The sequence below is a fragment of the Vigna radiata genome, chromosome 11, assembly GCF_000741045.1.
Source record: "Vigna radiata var. radiata cultivar VC1973A chromosome 11, Vradiata_ver6, whole genome shotgun sequence".
NCBI classification, from domain to species: Eukaryota; Viridiplantae; Streptophyta; class Magnoliopsida; order Fabales; family Fabaceae; genus Vigna; species Vigna radiata.
In genome coordinates, this window is record NC_028361.1 from 17,796,113 (window position 1) to 17,819,913 (window position 23,801).

The 23,801-nt window shown below is 28.2% G+C and overlaps 2 protein-coding genes across 2 annotated transcripts; both read right to left on the reverse strand.

The window, feature by feature from the left end:
* Positions 1–5,361: 5,361 nt before the first annotated feature.
* Positions 5,362–7,022, reverse strand: LOC106777477. The gene has a single exon (XM_014665054.2). It carries the CDS (start codon positions 6,876–6,878, stop codon positions 5,499–5,501), a length of 1,380 nt encoding a protein of 459 aa, XP_014520540.1. The 5' UTR covers positions 6,879–7,022; the 3' UTR covers positions 5,362–5,498.
* Positions 7,023–12,354: 5,332 nt separating this feature from the next.
* On the reverse strand, positions 12,355–15,970 carry LOC106777084. Its single transcript, XM_014664603.2, has 8 exons — positions 15,551–15,970; positions 15,153–15,233; positions 14,853–14,912; positions 14,209–14,252; positions 13,671–13,713; positions 13,490–13,561; positions 13,292–13,393; positions 12,355–13,226 (listed from the first exon to the last, which is right to left on the reverse strand). Exons 1-8 carry the CDS (start codon positions 15,893–15,895, stop codon positions 13,107–13,109), a joined length of 867 nt encoding a protein of 288 aa, XP_014520089.1. The 5' UTR covers positions 15,896–15,970; the 3' UTR covers positions 12,355–13,106.
* Positions 15,971–23,801: the final 7,831 nt, after the last annotated feature.

Here is a 23,801-nt window from a genome sequence, read left to right on the forward strand (position 1 = left end):
TATATATATATATATATATCTTCATATAAAGTTATTAATAAAAGAAAAAAATATAAAAATTATAGAAGAACCGTCAAACAAAATATTAAGTTTGAAAATCAATTAAAGTTTATAAATATTATACATTATTAATACATTTTCTTGTAAGTATGTGATTATTGAATTTGACTTCTTTTAAAACCAAAATCTTGTCATATAATTTTTCTTTAAGGTTTTTTCCGAAAAAAATTCATTTATTTTACCACGATTTTTCTTTCAATTTTCAAATTTTTCAAATTCAAGTTTTTTTTTTATTAATTTTTATTAAAAGCAAAATATATATAGAGAGAGTAAAATTACAATAAATTATTTATATATAGATTATATTATTTCTAAAATTTAATTAAAGTTTTGAAATGGGACTAAAATTTAATTAAAGTTTTGGAGTGGGACTAAACCCACTTTAATCCTGACCCTAACCCACTTAAAAGGGGCTTTGGGGGTTGGGGCTTTTTTCTGGCCTCTTACTTGAGGAGCTTCTTAAAATAAGGCTTTTCCAATAGTGGGTTGGGACTGGCCTTGGGACCATGGATTAAATTGACACCTCTACCTATTAGCATTGCAACTGTCTTGTTATTGGATATCATGATTTTATGGTTCTTTTTTTTAAAAAGTAGATAACTAAGTCAATTTTAATTAACAATATCTTTATTTTTAAAATTATATTTATACAAGATTAAATAAGACTTAACTAAATTTAATTTGTTGAAAAAATATTAAAATTGTCAAAACGGTTAACCCAATTCGACCCGACCTAGTCAACTACGGATTGGTCACTTAGTGAGTTAATCCAATCCTGTTCATTTATTAGTGAGTCAGAAAAATTCGAACCCGACCCACCATGGATTGGTGGGTAAACGGGTTGATTCACTAGCTCAATTAGTTACAATTTTTTTTTAAAATAAAAAAAAATTACAATCTTTTTATAATTCAAATCTAAACAAATTTCACTCTCAAAACATGGGTGTTTAATTAATTTTGAAAATAGGAAACTTAATTAATTTTTTTCAAAAGCAAAAAAAATAATAAATATTTTTTTATAAAATTAAAATGAAATTTTAATAAAATAAAGTTAGATAGGTGGGTTGATGGACCAATCCAGCCCACCACGGGTTCAACTTGCATGAGTCGGGTTTAAATGAACCAGGTTGGAATTTGACCGACATAAAAAAATACAATTTTTTCAAACCCAACACGGATTGACCCGCGAGTTGTGACCCATTTTGACAGCTCTAAAAAATATTCACAACTTTAACAATATATTTTCTATTTGTTTATAAACATGATATAATATTTTTAAGTTTTATTTTATATTAATTTCATTTAAAGACACATCATATTTTTATATTTTTTAAGAAAGAAATATGTAACAAGATTTTTCACTCTTTTAAATATTTTAAATTTATCTTATTTTTAGTTAATAAGAAACATAAAGATTTGAGACTATTTATATTACAAATTTTAGAAAACTTTAGTTTTTTTTTTTATCATTATTTCACCTACAATAGTGATTTTCAACAACAACAAAATGTACATCAAGTTCATGCATAATCAATGGTGGTCCATCATGACAAGGGAGATATCACTATCAAAGCTCAAAAAAAGATTTAACACAAATTGACTTTAATTAAATGCAACTCAATAACAAGACAATATACACTTTAATTTCTAATTCATGTGTTTAAAAATGAATATAAAAAATTGTGAGTGAAGTTTGACTATAATGGAAACAAAGATGTTACAGTGAGAAAAGTTTCAACATTTATCGGTCAATACGAGTCTTTTACTATGATGGATGATAGATGGTGAGACTATAGGTAATTCATTTGGAAGAGTATAAGTTTTTTTAAATAGGCTATAGGTTCTTGATCAGATTTTTTAAGTCTCATATCAACTTGAAGTTGCTAGATATCATGCTAAAGGTATGAGATCCCAAGACTACCATTACAAAATCCTTGTGATATGAAGAAACTTACATGGGATGAGTTTTTATGAATTTTGAGAGTGCATGAGATACACTTTAAAGATTAAGAGTAGAAGAAAATATCAACATCATGTGACAAAGGTCTTGAAGCAAAGTCAACTTAAACACAGACCCAATCCAAAAAAAAAAGGAAATAAAGTCCAGAAAGCTCTAGAGGAGGAAGACAATAATTTTGAAGTTGAGTATGACAACTCCATCGATGAGAAAATATTAAGACTATCAAGAAAGTTTAAGTAGATTCTTAAGATCAAGACAATAGAAAATCTTGTTATTAAAGAAAGGAATATCATTATAAGATCGTCTCACTATGAATGTAGACAAATAGGATAGTTAAGAACAAGTTTTCTAAAGTTGAAGAAGAAAAGTCTGAAGAATAAATAAGATTACTTATATTCAAACTCTGACTTTATGTCAAATGTAAAGAAGGCAAACATATGTCTCATGGTAGATGTAGAAAATGAGTTACAATCTAATCTTAACTTTTCTTCTTTTGAAACCTTGTTAGACTCATAATTCTTTGTCAAATAAAGATCGACTAAATAACTACAAGAAGAAGTATAATCGGTATTTCAAATTAAAACAAACATTTAAGTCATGTTTGAAGAAAATAAAAAGATCAAGTTGGATATAAATGTATCTAATGAGAAAATGTCATGTCTTGAAGATTTTGATGTCCTCAAATATTGGAAGACTAATGAGAAAAAATTTCCTATATGGTCTATAATGGTTCGAGACGTGTTTAGTATTCCTATTACTACAGTGACATCAAAGTCAACTTTTAGCAAAGGTGGACGTGTATTTTTGAAATATAAAAACTCCATTCTTCCTGAGCATGTGCAAATGTTGATTTGTACTCAAAATTGACTATATGGATTTTCTGAAAATCCTAACGGTAAGTGTATATGTTATTATTTTTAAAATTACTTTACATAAAATTATTAATTCTAAACTAGTTGTTTAATTGTATTTCAATTGCTTGTGATAGATGAAATTGTTGTGGATATTTTTGGTCATGAGGGAATTGATGAGTCTAAACTTTTAAAAGATGTTGAAAGTCTTTAACATTGAATACACAGTGTGCATATATTATGGGCAGTGACCACAGGTAGACTCGATGACACCATAGTTTTAATTTACTTTCTAATTATTAATTTTTTTTTTATTTATAATTTTATGTGTTGTTGTTGATGATGGTGGTGATGCTGGACGATCATGGTTTTTTATTTTATTTTATTTTGTAGGTACTAACATTCAAAATAACGAAGAGGTTGTAGTTAAGCTTGGATATGATTTTAACCAATTAAGTTTTGGATTAAATAGGACTTTGAATTTGAGTAATTTTGTATTTAAAATATGAAGGAGAGGACAATTTGTCAGTTTTATAGCCAATTTAATTGTTTGTTACTATATGGAGGAGAGTCCTATATAATTTAGTTGTTTATTCACACCATGAGGACAATTTGAAAAATTCCAATTAAACTAAGTTAATGAGTAACGTGAATTAATAATTTTTTGTCATCACAGTCACTTTGATTATCATCCTTGTTTACCATTACCAGAGATTATATTAATGTCTTTTTCTGCTGCTTATTACAGCATGTGGAAAATGGTCAGGTAATGAGGGCCTTATATTTGAAATCCCTTTTACTTTTCTTGTAATTTATGTGTTTTCTTTGTTTAGAAAAATATAAGTTTTTCACCTATCCTTTTATGAAACTTTTTGAAGAAAAATTTATTGTCTACAGACGCAATAAACTTATGTTCATAAAAAACATTTGGTTAAGAGGATATTAAAATAAGGAGATCTCTTATGGAGAGACATCAAGTATACTATTTTAGAACAATTGTTTCTTATTATACTTTAATTATACTATTTATTTAAGTATACTATTTAATTATACTTTTATGTACTTTTGTAACATTTATTCATATATTATCTTTTTGTTTGATTTCTTTGTGTAAAGGAGATCATAGATATTCTTTTTAAATGTGTGACAAAAGATCTCAGGTTTTGTGAAGGAAAACATGTTACAGTATTCACCCTTTACAATTGTCTGCTACATTGAAAATCTTTTGAAGTAGAAAAAACCAATATATTTGATCTGTCTTATTAAGAATTTTTACATGAAAGATTTGGCAAAAAAAATTTCATAAGTTAGTTTTAACCTATAGAGATTTAGGAGTATTTAGTCCTATGGATTTTTCTAATAAAAGATATTTATTGATCTATAAGTTTTTTTTGACCCTAATCCACATGGACTAAGACCGAATCGTATTATATGAGCCAACTTGAGAGTTCTAGTGTTTTCTCCCTCTTCTTATTCCTATGTAGTGATGGTGCAAGAGGTGGAGACAATACCAACAAACGATCATGTAGTGAAATAGTAGAAGATATTTGAGTCTTTTACTATTATTGTGGGGATTTAGGCAACACTAACCAAATAAACTTGTTGGACTATATCAAACATTACTACTGAAAAAAAGAAATAGATATAGGGATTTTACTCCCTGCACCCCACAATTCTTTGTGTACCCACTCAAATTTTCGAAATAACCATTTTATCTTTCGTAAAATTGACTTTGGAGTTACATGTTTTTTTGTAAACTTTCTTGAACAAACTTTCTGGAAGTTCCAGAAAAGTAACTAAGAGATTTCGGAATGGGATTTTTAGAATGAGATTTTCAAAATACATGAAATGCATTTTGGAATGGAATTTCCAGAATAAACTATTCAAAATACATATAATTCCTTCTAAAATGAGTTTTATGAAATAATTTTATATGAAATATGTTTCAGTTTCGAAATTGCATTTTTTTTTTCTGCATTTCCACTCCTTTTTTTCCTCTAGAATAGTGGTATGGTGGAATGACAAAGAAGCAATGGCAATTACATTGATGTTGTGGTGCAATGATAAAGTATATTGGAATCTTTTCCTATTAATGTGGAGGTGCAGTAAGTAATTATGGAAATGCAGTTAGCAATTTTGAAAGTGCAGTTAGTGATTGCGGAAGTGCAGGAAGCAATAGCCTAGTTATAAGTAAGCCATTAGAGCCCAATTGCACGGTTTTATAGGCTTTATTTTTTGGTAGTTTTGATATCTTGAATTTGTTTTCATGTTAAATTGAATTGATTCAATGAGAAATTCGATTATAATTGTTTATGCTGCGGTTGTTATGAACAATCAAGATACTGTGAAGTTATAACTATTTTATCTTTATACTTTATATTAAATGAATATAAAAATATATCATATTATCATTATTTAAAATGGACCAATCACAAACTGTCACATATACGTAGTTAAAAAATTGTTAAAAAAGTGTTAAAAAAGTGTTGTTAAAAAGACTTTTTCCTTTATTCAAATAGCATCGTTAGTAGAAAGGAAATCCAAAAGAAATAAAAACTCTTGACTACTCAAACATACATGATAATACAACTGCATAAATAAATATTAGAATAAAAAGTTGATTGTGTTCATATGGCTCTAGGAGGTTTTTCCAGCACTGCAGAGAGATATATCTCGTCCTTTGACTTTGGAGATACAACCCACTTGTGTTTCTTGTACCTTAATTGAAGAAACATGTACACATAGTTATCAAAATCATTTCTGTTGCAGAAGAACCTGTCTATCCACAATAAACCTCCTGGTCTTAGAATTCTGTCCCAATCATACAGTATAAAGTCCAACAGCAAAAGATCAATCCAACCATCCAGAAAACCATGGGTGTGCACCAAGTCCATAGTGTTATCAAAGAATGGAAGCCTTTGGTTTAATGTGACGTATAAAGGAACCAAACCCCTAAGAGCTATCATCTCACTGAAAGGAGCTCCAAGGTTGAGTGCAGTTGAGACAATTGTCACATTTTGCTCTCTCATTCTTGCTGCAAATGTGCCAGTGCCAATGCCATAGTCTACTCCAATCCTAACCTCTCCTGGCTTAATTGCCAAAACTTCACTGATAAAAAAGTCTACTTGAAGTGAACTATTAGCCACCCATTTCAGCTTTTCCTTCTCCATTTCAAAGCATCCAATGCATTTTGAGTAACCCCTTTTTGGGTTCTTGCTAGATAAGCACTCAAAATTTCTGCATTGGTAATTCCCCCACCTCACATTTCTTCCATCTGGTAGTCTCCACAGTGACTCATTGATAGGGTATGGCCTTTGGTACTCCTTTGAGGCTCTTGTCAAACACCTTCTTCTAGGCAAAGGATCACACCCATTGAGCATAAGCTTCTGAGCCAAATTCCAATCATCATCACAGTAGGAGCCAATGTCATAGTCCATGTACTTCTCTAGCTCTTTCTTGTACAAAACACAGGCATGACCAATTGTGTTGTAAACCTTGTCTGTACCATACAGGTTCATCTTACCAACTCTATTCTCCTTTGGGGTTATGTACTTTCTAATCTCCTCAGTGATGAAAAAATTGATCAAAGGATCCTCCTTCACTGTGGAGTTCATCCCTTCAACATTTGGAACCTGAATCTGCCTCAGAGCAACATTGGCAATATGAAGAGGCCTAACTATTTCATCCTCTAAGAACTTCTTCTCCAACAATGTACCTTTGCTTTTCTCCATATCTTGCACTTTTGACTCAAGCTTTCCCTTCAAAGCTTCCAACATGTCTATCACTTCTCCAATTCTCTCAGAGAGTGATTTGACATCAAAGCCATCAGAAACTTCCCCCACATTGTAGAAATGCTGGCACATGTCTTCATTGTGGAGGAAAAACCCTGCAGAGTAGAATCTAGTGAGACTCAAAATGCTTACCAATATGACCAACCCTCCCAAAATCATCTGTACCCAACCCATTATTCTGGCAAGCCTGCATTTGGGAAGACATGATCTCCCCATGATGAAAAATTGAAGAAAATGAAAACCATAAAAGAAACACTAGCAGATGCTCTATAGCTAAACAAAGAACACCACAACACAAGAGATGAACAATTTCTGTTTGCAAAGCTGCATTTGGCTATTCATTGAAAATAGAATAATAGTTACTTCCTCCCCAACATGTGATTCATGAACTTGACGTATATTGTGGAATACTCAAAGTGGTAAACGGACTCCAGTTGTCTATAAACTATGAACTTATAGCACATGATCCTTCTATGATCCAGATAAACAGGTGCAATAAAAGTACTTCTAAACGTTCCGATCCAGTTTTGGTGGAGGGAAATCTTAGATATGAAGAATGCTGCTAGAGAACTGAAAGCATTTACAATGGACCAGCACAATCCATAAGAAAATTTTAAATGATAATCAAGAAATTATTATCCTTGTCTTGTAGGAACTTGTTCGTTAAGTTTGCATGTAAATAAAAAATGAAAGAAAATGATATTTTGACACTTCATTTTGATACTGTACACGTGTCAAAATGTGATTGGACGATTTCAAATTAAAAAAACAAACTTTGGTTTTTCTCTTCCAAATATACCTCTGCCTTAACTTTTTTAGTTTGAAATCATCCAATCACATTTTGACACGTGTGCAGTATCAAAATAGTGTTAAAAAATAGTGTTAAAATATCGTTCGCATGCAGCAGGGTGATGACAACTAGAAATGCAGCTTTCTTACATTATTAGCAAGGAATACGAAAGAACAATTTGACTTCCAGATTTTGAAAAAATAAAAAAATAATGATACCATAACACACTCTTAAGTTCATTTGATACATAATATAAAAATAAAATAACTATAAAAGTGTAAAGTTTTATATTTTTTCCAAGAAAAAAAAAAGTAAAAAACAAGAAAAAATTATGTTAAATAAATGTAAAAAATTAGATGTCTCAAATAATATTTAAAAAAAATACATAATTACAACAATTACTTACATGTTTTATTTTTAATATAATAAGAAAAAGAATACAACTTTAATATAAAAATTTTAAATTTGTTAATTTTGTGAGAACTTAATTAATGATTAATAGAATTGGATAGGTGTTTAGTTTCTAACAGTTACTATGTGTATTTATTTAATGAAAAAAATATAATATGTAATTAACTTAATAAGTCGGTAAAAATTGATACATTTGTTTTTTCTAACAATATTTATAGTTAGTATCTTCTTCTTATCAGTTAGACACAATAAAATTTCTTATTTTATACAAATTTTGTAGTTTTTAAGTTGTAAATTGATGTAATAAATGATCGATAAATAATTACTAAAGCCTACAAGATTTAGATAAACAACTACAAAATGCTTATTAGATTTAGTTGTGAAAATTGGTAAAATTCATCACAACTCTTACTTTAATTAATGAATTATAAAACTAATTTAATTGAGATTAAGGTATTTATTTATCCTCTTTTTATTATAGGTTATTATGTTTGACAATTGTCATTGACTCATCACTATATAAAAAAATATTTTATAGTGGCAATTACTTTATGTCAATTTTCTAAACTGACATTATGTTATTTTAAATTTAAATTATATTATATTTATAGTCAGTTTGAAATTGTCGGGATATATATTTAATTTGTGTCTTTCTTTTTCTTTCTATTAACGAGTTCTTTTATCTTTCGATTGTCAAACGTCGTACGAGTTTTTTCTTCTTCCAGGTGCAAGCTTTTTTCCTTTAATCCCTTTCATTTACACTATCCCAAAAAATAGCTAATTTTCTATGTCATTGTAGTAGATACGGAAAAATTTAAATGAGGTAGTTTACTCGTAAATTACAAAAAATAGAGATGTTGACTTAAAATTTATATATTAAGGAAATATTGTCATAAATTTTAATAATTTTTTAATTAAAGTCATCATGAGTCCGGAGTACTTTTTTTATAAAATTTTAAAAAAGTAAAATTTTGATGACTCATGACACTTTTAATTTATAGGATGTGATCCATAGTGTGATAACTTTCAATTGAATCAAAATTGTCCCGACTCATGACCACTTTAACTTAAATGAATTATTTTATATTTTTTTATTCTTTTTAAAACATAATCAAGTGTGGAATAATTTGTAAACTTAGGTTGTGTTAGAAATATGAACATGTTGATTAAAAATTATAATAACGATTAAAATGTAATATTACATAATACTTAGAATGCATCTATTTGTGACCTGTAGTGCCATATGAAGGTCTTTTTCTTGATCTTCTTAATCATCATTGCGGTTGTTGTTTGTGAGGTTTGTTATCTTCATCACTCTATTGATTTTGCAAAACGTGATGATGCTAAACAACTGTTTGCGAAAAGACATTGGTGGAGAACAAAATGGCAATGATCAAGTCTCGCAATTATGTGCAGAGTGGTGTCATGCTCGAGGTGGCAAACATGTGTGATGATTTACACCAAAGCTTGAGGGTGATGGAAAGAATGCATATAATTAAAGTACTTGTTGGATAGCTTGTCAGGCTGATAGTGGGAAAATATGAACATTCGCTACAAAAAAAAAAAGGATTTATCGATAGATAGGATTCGTTGGAAACAACCAATTTCTATCAGTTATATACTATTTATGACGGAGGATGTTGGCCATTATCGTAATCCGTCAATAATTTTGTTATCGGTAACCATTACCAAAGAATGTTGACCTTCGATAATTACCGATAGACAGATTCGTCAGTAAAATCATGGCAGATTTAAGTGCGTATGTATTCGTTAATTACCCTACATTCACACAATCAAACATGCACAAAACAATATCCAAACCATAATGAGACAATCTGTAATAAACAATATCCAACCCATAATGATCCAACCAAACCTCTAATAAACAGTATCCAACTATAGAGTATAAGCTCAATGTTGATGTTCAATATTAAAAACAATATCCAATCAAACATGTTCATATATACATACATAGACAAAGAAATTATATGTTTGTAAAACATGAGAATCATGTAAACACTATCATAGTTATATAAGAAGTATATGTTCATATCATAGATAACTAATAATCTAAATAGTCATCATCATAATGGTATTGTTCTTGTTCATCATTCTATTGCTGTGAAGGCACCCTCATCAAAGGTTTAATGTTGCCCCGCCATTTGGATAAATATCAAAGCAAGCTCTGGTACCAATTGTCAAAGCGGTGCAACAAAATGTTTGCATGTTAACAATAAACTAAGAGGGGGGTGATTTTTTTTTTCAAAAACATGTGCTTTTAAAATTTTTCTCTCAAATTAATCTTATCTTAGATAATTAAACAAATTAAATAGAGTATCAAAAGAGAGAAATTTTCACAGATAATTTTATATTGGTTTGGATCAAAAGAATCATACATCCAGTTGTTAATCCCTCAAAGACTATCACAAAACCAATAAATTTTACAATCAAATAGAAAAATAAGTATATGGTTTAGAAAACACCTCTTTTGAGACCACAAGAGATAATATTCACTTCCCCTGAACACCATAAGGGATGAGCACCTCCTCTAAATCTTAACGAAAGATGACATGCTTCACTTAGCAACGGTTGCAGGACCCAATCACACTTACAGTGAAAGTTCTCGCTCTTGCTCACACCAAGTTTTCAAGTCATTTCAGAGAGTTTCATAAAATCCCTAGTTTCTTACTTCACTTTCGTTTAGAATAGAGTTGTCTTAAAATGAGAGTCTAGAACTTCTATATAAATACTTCGCTCAAGGACACATCCAAAAATTCGTTGTCAGACTTTTCTCACTATAATAAACGATTATCCCACTTAGGTAATCGATTATGCAATAAATAAAAGTACAATGGCCAAAAAAGCACACAAATACTTCAATCGATCATACACTCTTGACAATCGATTATTCCAAGGCCAATTTGAGTTTTTAGCAATTGAAAAACTTGATCTGTGATAATCGATTATCTTTTTAGCTCATCGATTATTCCAGAACATTTTTGAATCCAAAGAGATTTTAAAACATAAGATACATAGAAACAAAAACTACTCTAAGTCCTATACAAAATTTTACTTATTACAAAAGATTTCCCCAAACAATACAAGTCTTCATATGATCTTCTTACATGTTTGATTTCTTGAGACTTGATTTGGACATCATCAAAACTTTAATGCTTTATCATTTTGTTAACAAACGGCTTTTAATTTGTTCAACATCTTCCTGCCTATGAGAACATTGAGAACATTGTATGAAATGTTTTCTTTTCTAAGAGGTATCATACTATTATGGTATGATAGGCTTCAGGTGCACCAAAGCTTATTGACGAAGCTTTGGTGTGCACTTGCTCCACCGCAAATATGAATACTGGTTCTAAGTAAGTTCATATTACATTGGTCAAAATGTCTAACTTTTTGAAATTGTGCCAGAATAAGACGTATGTTGGGCTGCCTTGATCAATAAGGATCTTGTGCCAAAAGTATTTATGTATGAAGAAAAAGGGAGGTAATTAGCTTACCGAGTTTATACCTTTTCTAAGCTCCTAGTATTTATATATGATGCTCACCTAGTCCTAATTTATACAAGTGTAATTACTTAAAAAAAAGGACAGAAAAAAACTAAAATAAACCATTTTTAGATTTCTATATATCTACAAATAATTCTAAACTCGCTAAGATGAAGCGAGAGACATAGTATGAATTTTGTGACTACAAGATACTTCAAAACATTAAGAACATTAATTAAATTTAACTAACAATAATCTCAATTAATGCGAAATTATGTATAAATATTAAATTATATAAATTATTTGGTTTTTAAGAGTATTTGTCTAGCTAAGTCGCATAATATTTTAAAACAGTCATAAAAATTAATAAATATTTAATTTGTAAATATATTTTATATTGAATGTATAATATCCTCATTTTATAGTTGTAGTCGTTATAAAGACAGTAATCTTTTTTATTTTCGTAATATGAAATTTTACTATTTTTATTCCAATAATCAGTTTCCCTATTTTAAATGACATAATATTTTAAAGCAATCATATAAATTAAATATTTAATTTGTAAACATATAATTATCCTCATTTTATCGTTGTAGTCCTTATGAAATAATCTTTTTCATTTCTATATTATCAAATTATACTATTTTTATTCCAATAATCATTATACCTATTTTTAAAATATGGTGTAAGAGATAATGATATGAGTAGGACATATGATACCAAATGTCTTTATGACCTCACATTTTATCTTCATATCATCATCTAGCAATAAAACAAATGAAATAAATAAAATTTTATATTATAGGTTAAAAAGCCAGAAAATAATTGAAAGATTGAAATGATAAAACAGAAATATTACAACCACAGTGAACATTTTAGAAATCTTACAAAAACGAATTGTTTTCTTCAAATTAAATTCAACTAAACATGGCAGATTAACATACCAAATGTAAAATTGAAATTAAAATTAAAAATTAAATTAATTAAATTTTGATTATTTCAAATAAATAAACAAATTTGATTCTCAAAGTGAAAGGGATTATGGTCACTTAACTAGAACACCAATTCATATTGTGACTTAATCAAAAGGACAGCTTCTTCCTGCACCTCCATAACTTTCTTCCTACACCCCATACAATTATTTTTTTCTCATTTTACCACAATCTTTTTTATTTTCTAAAAAAAAGCCTCCAAATCACATAATTCAAAAGTAAAAAATGACTTTCACATGGACAATCCAAAAAAAAAGCCAAAAAAACTTTTGCATTGTACAATCCAAAAGGTAAAAAATGATCCTAAGTTATTTTTGGTTTCGGTTTGACTTCTAGATTGCACATTCCGAAAAGGACAAACTGGAAAATATATATATATATATATATATATATATATATATATATATATAGGGTGCATGAAGAATGCTATGGAGGTGCAGGGAAAAACTGCCATCCTAGAGACTCTCGGCTTATTTATTAAAGGGGCTGAACAAGCTTCTTGTGATAAAAACTTGAGCAATGTGTTGGAATTTGAGTCTGTTGAATACTTGGAGTGTAACACTATTTTCTATAGACTGTTTCTGTCTACAATCTGATTCGGATTCTATCAAGTATCTCTATAGGATGTTGAATGGTTATGCCATTATAAATGATATACAACCGCACCAATCAATCCCTTCTCAAACCCGAAAAGTGACAAATAATGTTTTAGTTGAAAATTATGCAGCACCTTAGAGCACATATGACATCAGATAGCTTTCTCCAGCCACCTTGGCAATCTTAGTGAAGACTTCATCCCTATTCTGGTGAGGAAAACAGAATACAACAAGTGGAGCAAAAACATGAAACATCCACTATTGATCAACACCTGAAAGAAAAAACACGTTAGTATTTTAATGACTCGAGAACATACTCTGTAGAGAAGGGACGTACCAAAATGCCAAATAGGGTATATATCACGTTCATTGAAGGAATAGAATTCACACCAGAAGCAGTGAGAACAAATGTGAGAGAAGCATGGATGTTAATGGTGATCTACAAGCCACATTTGCCCCAAAATAAGATAAGAGGAAGAGAAAAACACAAGTAGCATTTGTTTCGTAGTTAGGAGATAATTCTAGAATTGATTACCAAAGCTAGAATGTTTTCCCTTATTAAGAAAGACGATATCAAGACAAAGCCAACTGCACCCAGTGCGCGTACCTGCACACATTATCAATATTTTTATCATAAGAAAAGAGTAAAAGAACCAGCTAAAACAATAACTTCAAATAGGGGTAAGATGTATGAGGCTAAAGGTATCAAATATTACAATTGTGCACACGAAAATTGACAGATTCCAACTGGCTCCCAACCTGACAAGATATAAAAGCAAAGCAAAACAGTTACAGCATGGTTTAGCTTATTTCAACCATAGAAAGGGGTTAACAATTTATCAGTCTTCCTTGTAAGAAAACATTCAGTCTTGTGATGGGCCTTGAATATTTGTTTATTATTTATATGTACTTATAAAAGATAAAGATTTATCATGTACAATGAGAGAGATAGTAGCTTGAAAAGAGGTGAAAAAGGTGAGGAGCTATATTGTATTCATAGGGGTATGATATTATACAATATATACATACAATACTAAGTTATGATAATATTTTCATCCCTATCCAAAGAAAAAAAACATACATATGATGTCATCATACCAGACACCCGATTTCTCATACAGAGGCAGCCAAATATTGTGTTTTGAAAGTTGATATATTTGGTATAGGTAAAGCTAATTCAACTTAAATTAAAAAAATAACTATCATGAAATTCTCATAAGGTTTAGAAAAGCATAAAATCTATGCACAATTTACCTCCACAAAGTACCCATTGTGAAACCCACTACACCATGCTTAAGCTGCACAAAAGAATTATTCAGAAATAAGTCATTTTTATTCAGTTTCACTACAGTTTGCATCCAAAAGATAAACCACCATGAAATATTTGTGAAAAAGAAAAATGAACGGAGGCAAATCTTTGCTGTCCAAAACTGTAAAAAGATTAAATTTCTCAATGACAATGCCTGCAGTTCAAACAACGGACCATGGTATAGGTTTTTAATTCATAAGTAAATAAGTTGGCATGTTGTTAAGTGGAAGTTCTAGTAAACAATTTACCACTACCATCCATCTCTAGAGGGAGAAAATATAACACAGGTGAGATGTTCAGCTCTGAATACACTTTATGTTGGTTTGGTAGTACATACGCAAGTTAACACTAAGGTTACAAGAATGCATATTTGATAATAAATACACCCTACAACTAATTTTTAAACAACTTTTCTCCTCCTAAAATATGAAAATAATAACTTCTAATAAAATGACGCATTTTGCACACAACTAAAACCCTTCCATTCCTTTGCAAACAAACACTAAGCAACAGCAATGAAAACACAAAGGCAGAGTCCACAGTCCTATTGCCTAGTTCAGTAAGTTCATTAAATTAAAAACAAGCTCACCAGATAAGTTAGAGCTTTTACTGGACCAGACAAGACAAGCAAAAGTATAGTTGTTGCCACCTGCAACAAAAATAAAATGCAACATTAAAAATGTAATAATTCAATGAGAATAACAATTCAAGAGTACTTCAAAATTAAGTTTAATCTACATACCAAGATATACACTGTCTGTTTAGAATTATATGACATAGAAAGAACAAGGTAATCTCCCATTGGATGTCAGTAGAAAAAATAGTTTACACAAATTATAAATAAAACTCTTAAAGAATTATCTACAAGGGAGCAACTAGCAGGTCTTACCAGAGTTTTCCTTCCAGCATCAACACCCCATCTCATTGACGATATCACTATTGGCAATGAGAAGAAACAACTAAAGTAGTTCTGCAATCAGAAGCAAAAATGAAACAGTGAATGAAAAAAAAAAATGAACATCCAAAACATGAATTGAAACTTTTCCACCAGCATAAAGATACTGTAAGAGTTTCTGTTAACATTAACCAAATTTCAACCCCCACTCCAGAAAAATATATAAAAGACCCATTGCTCGATTTTCTTTGGCAGACCTCAATACAAACAAATATTCAATTTTTATCAAAACCAACCAATTACCAACCAAAAGAACACAGACCCGTTACTCTCTTTTCTCAAAAAAATCTCACAAACAAACAAAGGCTCATTTGTTATCCACATTAACATACCTCAATGGCAAGAGAATTGCTCAGGAAATAGACCAGACCAGTAAGTGCGGCAAACATTGAACATTCAACCAATTGCAGCGTTTTCTGATACACAACTCCATTTGGCGATAAGTCGTGAAGTTCCGGGGAAAGCCCCTTGTTCTTTTCTTCTTCTTCATGGTGTTCAGTTCTACAAACTGAAACTCCAGCATTTGAAACCCTGAGAAGATTGGAAGAGAGAGAAAGTGGGGATTTGAGTGAGAGAAGAGAAGGGGAAAGGGGCTGGAGAGAGAAGCGAAGTGGCTTGGTTTTGGGATCAGAGAAGATGAAGCGCGAACGTGGATGAGTGTTTTTGAGGGAAATCATGGAGGATAATTAGGTCGTGTTTGGTTGTGTGGAGAATGGTTTAAAATGAAATGGCCATTGCTGTTTGGAGTTTCCTCAGAAAATAAAAATAAGTTACTAAAAAGAAAATATGAAAGGAGTTACATTGAATTTTTTTTTTCCAAATATGCTTTTTTTCTAAAAAGTACTCATATAAAATTTTTGCCAATTTATTTATTCAAAGAAAATTCTCTCATGATTTTTTTAAGTTATATTTTTTATCTAATATAAATTTAAAAAATAATTTTTAAATTACCTAATATTAAAAAAATATTTTTTAAGACTTAGGAGTTTACATTCAATGATTATTAATAATTAATTTAAAATTTTGGGTTTTATTAGAGATACTATATGTTGAAGTAAATTTTTAAGAGTTTTACTATTTTAATGAAATGTTTAATCTAACAAAGCATAAAATGTGAAGAGATTGAAATAAAAGATACTCTCTAAAAATTTAAATCATACAAATGTTCCTTCTCATAAGATAAATGAGCTCCGAAAAATTATTTCTACTTTTTTTTTATAAGTGTTGATAAGGAGTAAAAGATAAATACAAATAGACTTTAAAATAATGTAAACATAAAAAATATTTTTGAAACTTACCTTTGTGTTAAATATAATATCTTTACCTTTTGTCACTAAGTGGATTCGTGCTAAGTACAAGTTTTATTTAAAAATCTCTTAAAAATCAAGCGAAAATTGATTTTTTTATCATCTATGACAAAATCATATTTCACTTTTAGTCGAGTTACTTGTCCATTATAATGTGTTGTTACCATGATTTATGATATTGTAGTAAAAATTTATGCAACTTAAAGAGGTAAATAGTATAAGCTGTTAAGGATGTTATGTGAAGAAGAGGAGCAAAATGTTACGAAACACATTTAATGTTTATCAACTATCAAGCCAAACAAATGATAGAGGAAAAAGAAGATATTCAAAAACAAGTTCAAAGTTAATCATACCATTAAAGCAATGACTACTTTTTTCAAGTGCTTATTTAAAGACATTCTTCAAAGGAGTATGCACTAAGACAAGTCATTATTTGCAAGTGTTAGAAATTCTATCCATTTCTTTTATACCCTAAAGCATTATTAGAACACAGTTTGTGTTCAACCTTTACAAAATAATAGCTTAATCTTGTAAATGTTGAAATAAAAATCCCTCTCTATTATTCTCTATTAGCTAGGAGTAGAGAATAATGTTTACAAAATTTTCCTGTATAGATAGCATGGAGTAGAGCGTGATGGAGAGAATTGTAGAGTAATGTTTACGAATTGTGTAGTGCATTGTAGAGGATTCAACTGGTTAGTGCAACATTAGTTCAACTTCGTTGAGTGCAAAGTAATCATCGGAGAGAGCTTGGGTCTGCTATACATGAAAGTGACCTCGAGAGGCTACCGTATAATCTCTTGTACTTTAACTCTTGAATTCAATACAGTGTATGTTTTTCTTTTCCAATTTCAATGCAATTCTGCAATTATTCTTGATACTTTCACACTCTAAATCTGCCAAATTTGGGTTAAAATGTGATTTTTTGCCATGCATTCATTTCTCATAACTACGTAGCATATTCCATACATAATCTTCATTTTAAATTTGCTCAAAGCATTGCATACATATAATTTTCATTAGCATTCAACCTCGAATCTGAATTAGGTGCAGTCAAAATATCCAGCTCTGTTTTCATGCATGATTTTTACTTTTTGCACCATTCTTTGCATCCCAAGTACATATATTGCATTATTATGACATAGTAGACATGTATCATTCATCAAATCCATAAAATCCCCATCCTAAGTTCTTTGAAGCATTTCATCGAACAGATTTGAAAATCGTTCATATGCTTTGTTTTTCAGCATTCTAAATAGGCAAACACGTTCCATTGCATCTTCATAAGAGTTTTAATTGATCATTCTCACATTTTAATAATTCTAGTAGCATTCCAACATGCATTAGCTCTCTACATATTTTAACTCATTTTAGACTTGTACTTGTATTAGACATAGTTTGCATGCATCATTTTCATTCATTTTAATTCATTCCCCCATCTTTGCATCATTCTTATTTGGGATGAGTTCATTAAGACATATGTGAGCCATCTCCTTGGATTTTAAACTCATGTTTTCCCTATGCTTCATTAGGGTTAGTTTGGTTTTTTTATTTAAATCTTAGTACGACATGGGATTTTAACACTTATTCATTGAAAGTTCCTTGAGACAAGAAGGTGGATAAAAACATTCATACTCTTTTTGTGTGATATAGTACTCTAAAAATATATATTTAAGTTTGCTTGGATCAAATTTTCCCCTTTGCAGTTGTTTATGAATATGGTCAAAAAGAAATATAATCAAATATTTTATAAGGAAGACAAAGAGAATGATTTATATGTAGGGAAAAAGAATAGAGTACTTCCATTGAATTTTTAATTGTAAAACAATAAAGGATAACCCGTTAATTAAACCTGGATTTTATACGAATAAAAGAGAATAAAATGATTTTCACTTACTTTTTCTTATTATACAAATTGAATATATATACACAAATCTTGCCAAACAATTTTGAAATCCTATTGGACAATTTTATAAATAAAAATAAGATACACATATTAAAACCTAATAAATGTATAATTATAATAAATAAGAATAATGTTAAAAATTTTATAAAATATTTCTACAATAAAAATGATAGCTAAAGGCTAGTTAACTCAACTGATAAAGGTCAATCTACTAATCTATTGCCTTTAACCTCTAATTGTTGAGCGAATTGATAAAAAAACATTATTATTGTATTAAATCTATTAAGTTCATCCCGTGATTCACTCACGAGAACAAGAATGGAAAAAGGCATTTAACAAAGAAAATTTGAAATACATAGAAAAACATTAGAAGGTGGGAGAAGGGGTTGAGGGTGAATAATATTTTCTAAATTTTTTGCAAAAGGTGTCTGATGAGTGTTTGAGTGTTCTCAAGAAAGGTTGGGTCAACTCGAGGAAATGTGACTAGAGGAAACTTAGGGGAGTGTTATAGCCTTTGGTAACCTAAGAGAGTAATATGACACAAATTTGACAATATAATAATGTTGGAATTGGTATCGCACAGCGAAATGTTTAAAAGCATGAAATAGAACACAAAACCAAGAGGAGATGGGTGAATTGGTTCTATTAAAAAATTTCGGTTTCTTTTAGAAATTTCTTCGAACAATTTAAAGTTAGAAGATGTAGAGATAAAGAAAAGTACATAGAGAATTTTTATTTGTGTTGTAAAAATTCCAATTTTGATCTTATTAGAATAATGTGGCGATGACATCATGACTTATCACTCACCTTGTCATCTTTCTTGAATGTGGAAACAAATAAATATTAGAACGGTACGTGCTTTCGCATTAGTTGACATGAAAACTTCATCTTGATATTTAGTATATATATATATATATATATATATATATATATATATATATATATATATATATATATATATATATATATTCAAATTTTATTTGTATTTTGACTTATGGCATATACGTATATTACAAGTGTCCTTCAACTCTATGCTTATCACAAATTAGTTCTTGATGATTTTCTTTCAAAGATGGATAGCAAATTAAAAGACAAATTTAAGGAGAAAAAAAATAAAGAAAAAGAAAAAATAAAGGTATAAAGATAAAGAAAAAATATTTGATGAATATTGTAAAATATATTCTCAAATTATGATGGAAGAGAGAGATGTAGAAGTAGAAAGACAAAAAAAAAAGTTAAAGAAATGAGTTGAGAAAGAAAAAAAATAAAGAAAAGGATATGTGCTAAAATTATGATGGAAGAGAAGAAGAAAGAGAAAAAAAATTAAAGAAAATGAATTGAGAAAGAAAAAAATTACAGAAAAGGAGTTCGGAGATAGAGAGATTAAAGAAAAAGATTTGAGAGAGAAAGAAATTGAAGAAAGAGAGTTGAGAGAGAAAGAAATTCAAGAGAAGGAGTTGAGAGAGATAGAAATTCAAGAAAAAAAATTGAGAGAAAAAAAATTCAAGAAAAAAGATAAAAGAAAAGAGAAAAAAAAAATAAAAAAAAAAAAGTGGCGAGCAAAAAGGAAGGAAAATATAATGATAAAGGTGATATTTTTTATGTAAATATATTGTTTTGTCTATTCAACGATATGAGGAAGAACATTTTGTGAAAAGTTGTTTCAACAACCAATTATCTGGTCTCAATCAATTAACAGTGTGTGCACATATTCTAGTATTGAATTGGAAAACTAATAAAAGGATGATCTTTGATCCTATGTTATGTTTTTCATGAAAGAAGTATATTTTTGAGTTTTCTTATAATTTTTATTTTTAACTAAATATAGTAAATAATCATTTATATAATGTGTATTTAATACAACATTGGTGGATATTAAATATTAGTTATTGAGGATTAATATAGAAATAAGATATATATGAATTTTGTTAGAAAATTGAGTTTTCTACTATATTTTATGTAGTTCTATATTATAAGAATCTTAATTTCGATCTTATCAGGATAAATTTATGTAGATAAATTTCATGATTTATCACTCATCTTCTATCTTATTTGAGGTGGCATAAAAATATTTTCTCAAACCGAATATAGAATGATTTTTCCTAATTTCTTATTATAAACCCTAATTAAGTCTAATTAATTAAGGCAAAAATAATCTTCATCAATATAGTCTTTTTATTCCACTAATATCAACTTTTTTTGAGTCAAATCATTTTTAAATTAACAGTTTAAATAATATTAAAACGTCAATAAAAGATATTGTTTAACACGTAAGAAAAAATTGTTATCAATAAATTAAAATGATTATATCTATTAATTTTAAAATTAAAATATATCAAAATTTGAAATATAAATAAATTTCAATTTTAAATTTAAAAACTTAAAAGATATTTAACCTAATACATTTTAAAAAATTTACTTATTACATATTACTCAATTCAATCCAATCATACACCGAAATTTGTTTCAGGGATGACTTTTAGTTGCTCATGTCTCTTGTATTAAATTAGTAAAAGAATAAAAAAAAAAATGTACATATGTATTTTTGTAGGTTGGTATTGTCTGGATAGTATATTACTAGAAATAATTGAACAGCTATGAAACAGCTTAGAGCATTGGTGACAGTATAGGAGTAAGATGGGCCCATTAGAGGTGCATGTCAGACAGCCAACATGCCCATAACTTAATAGGTTAATTGCATTTAATCATTTCTCATTCAAAAAAAAGCACATAGACAAATCTTTTATCTTTTTGTTGGATGGCTCGATGTAAGTGTATTTTATTACTAGGATCCCAAAATCATTTATACCTTAATTGATTGCAAACACAACAAAATAATTAGTGAACAAAGACCAAGGAAACATCATCATTACCCTAATATTTATAAATTACGACAAACTCAAGAGATTTACTATAGAGGTCAGACAATGCAGCATTGCTTAAGCAATATACTATTCTGCCTCTTTGTCCCAATCATTCAATAGGATTGTGCATGCTATGCAGCGTGCCACCCTCACAATTATGTCTTTCTATTGTTTCATATTTAATCCTTCAAAAAAAAAAGTTAAATATGTATTTGTTCCTTAACTTTTCAATGAAAATTATAATTAATTTCTGTTCAAAATTTTGGTCTAATTTAGTTTTCTAATTTTAGAAATATATGAATTTAATCATTTTAATCAAATTTTGTTAACTTTAATTGATGTTTCAAATGCGTTTCTTAGTTAATATTGAAGCAAAAATGTGTCAAACAATGTAAACAACTCAAATGCTATCATGAAACGTGCTTGAAACATCAAATAAATCTAACAAAATTTTGTTAAAAAGACTAAATTCATATATTTCTAAAGTTAGAAGACTAAATTAGATTAAAGTTTTGAAGAAAGACTATTTCTAATTTTCACTGAAAATTAAGAGATAAAAAACATATTTAATCCACCAAATAATGATACTTGAATAATATTTTTTTATAATATTTTAATATTATCTACATATCATTTTATAATTAATTCATGTTATTATTTATGATTATTATTATTATTGATTATAAAATAACTTTTGAACCAATTAGAAAATAATACATAAATAATTTTAAAATATTATAAAAAGAATTGTAAAAAGTATCATCATCACTCTTTATATAACTGAGGTTGCCACCATTTATAATTTTGGAATGTTTCATTCCACTGTTCAAAATTGCAATTCATGTCATACAAGAAAATTTTATGAACAGAACTTAAATTCACTTTCTTTTTTAGTTCTTATAACAATTTAATTACATATTTCTTTTATCACCATTAGTATAAGTAGCTGGCAACTGACAATGTGTAAGTGTTTTCTGTTGATACTTATGAGACAATAATTGTGAACAATTGTTTAATGTTAGAAAATTGAAAAGTTGATGTATAATTAGATTTTTATAAATTATAGGTATGAGAAACTATTAGGTGATTTATATGGTTCTCACTTTATTATATTACTTTTAAGATTTCCTTTTCAATTTCTATTCTAAAATAATTTTCTTAAAATTTTAACTAATCTTTTATTTAAAATAAAAATATGTTTTTTAAATAATGTTTTTTGTAGTCTTATTATTTCATATATTCTAAAAAGATATAAAATTTAAATTTTAAAGTTATGACTAGACAAAAAGATGCATTTAATATATACGCATTAAGATAAAAATGATAAAAGTCAAACATATTTTTCGTTTTTCATTTGTTTCTAAAAATTATATTTTATCCTTAAATTAAATTATATATCTATTTTGTTCTTATATTATATGAAAGCCGTGTAAAATATATAATATCATATAAAGGTTATCAATCTTTAGCGTGAAATTTCTTTTGTTATATAAGAAACATTTATATTCCCTTTATTAATCAATATTTTAGATTAAATTTTCATAAAAAAAACAGTGACAAAGTAAGTATATAGTGTATTTAATAACAAAACATAATTCTTGAAAATAGTTTAGGTATTATTCTATGTTGAGACTTTAAAATACACTAATTTTAATACTAAAATCTTCAAATACTAACTAATTCATGCGACCAAAAATAATTTATTAATTATCATCGTCAATTTATATACTAATTTATAAATTAAAAACTATATATAATTAAAATATTTTCTAAATTGGTCATTTAAATTATTTCTAAATTTATATATATATTTAAAATTTTGATTGTTAATATTAGTGACTAATTTAAAAACTAATTCACTAACTAATTTAGAAATTATTTTAATTATTAATAATTTCTAATTTATAAATTAGTATGTAAATTGATCTCCATAATTAATTATATTTTATCACTATTATCATTATTTAGAATTTTTGTTGTAATATTTAATATATATGAAGCTTGAGTTTCTTAATGTTGTTTCTTTACTAAAATTATCCAATAAAAAATCCAAATTCTACTTTATCATGATAAGATTAGTGATTGTTTTGAAGCAACTCAAGGAAGAGTAAAATTCATTGATTTTCTTCATCAATGATTATTTTCTTCTCAACACCCAAATTAATGGTATAATTTAGATTAAATTATCAATATCTTTTTGAAAACGTTTAAGTAGATTTTTACTTCAACAAAAATATTAGGTCCTATAATTAATTTATGTGACTTAAAATGAATAAAAATATCAAGGCTTAATAGAATTTTTATTATTATTCATAATTTTCTCAATTTTGTCTATTATTGTAAATATGACCAATTTTTCCCATTTTTTAATTAAGACATAATATTAATAGCTTATACATGTCGGCTTGATCAATAAATCGATAAAATATTATTGTTGTTCATATCTCTTGTTACTATTGTTACTGGTAAAAATAACTATTAACTAGATTTATGTAAAACATATATA

Coding starts and splice junctions, on each gene's coding strand:
- LOC106777477 (XM_014665054.2), bottom strand. CDS start 6,878: ATGGGGAGATCATGTCTTCCCAAATGCAGGCTTGCCAGAATAATGGGT.
- LOC106777084 (XM_014664603.2), bottom strand. CDS start 15,895: ATGATTTCCCTCAAAAACACTCATCCACGTTCGCGCTTCATCTTCTCT. Junction 13,562..13,670: donor CAATTTTCGTGTGCACAATT/GTAATATTTGAT, acceptor TAATGTGTGCAG/GTACGCGCACTGGGTGCAGT. Junction 13,227..13,291: donor ATACCCTATTTGGCATTTTG/GTACGTCCCTTC, acceptor TTTTTCTTTCAG/GTGTTGATCAATAGTGGATG.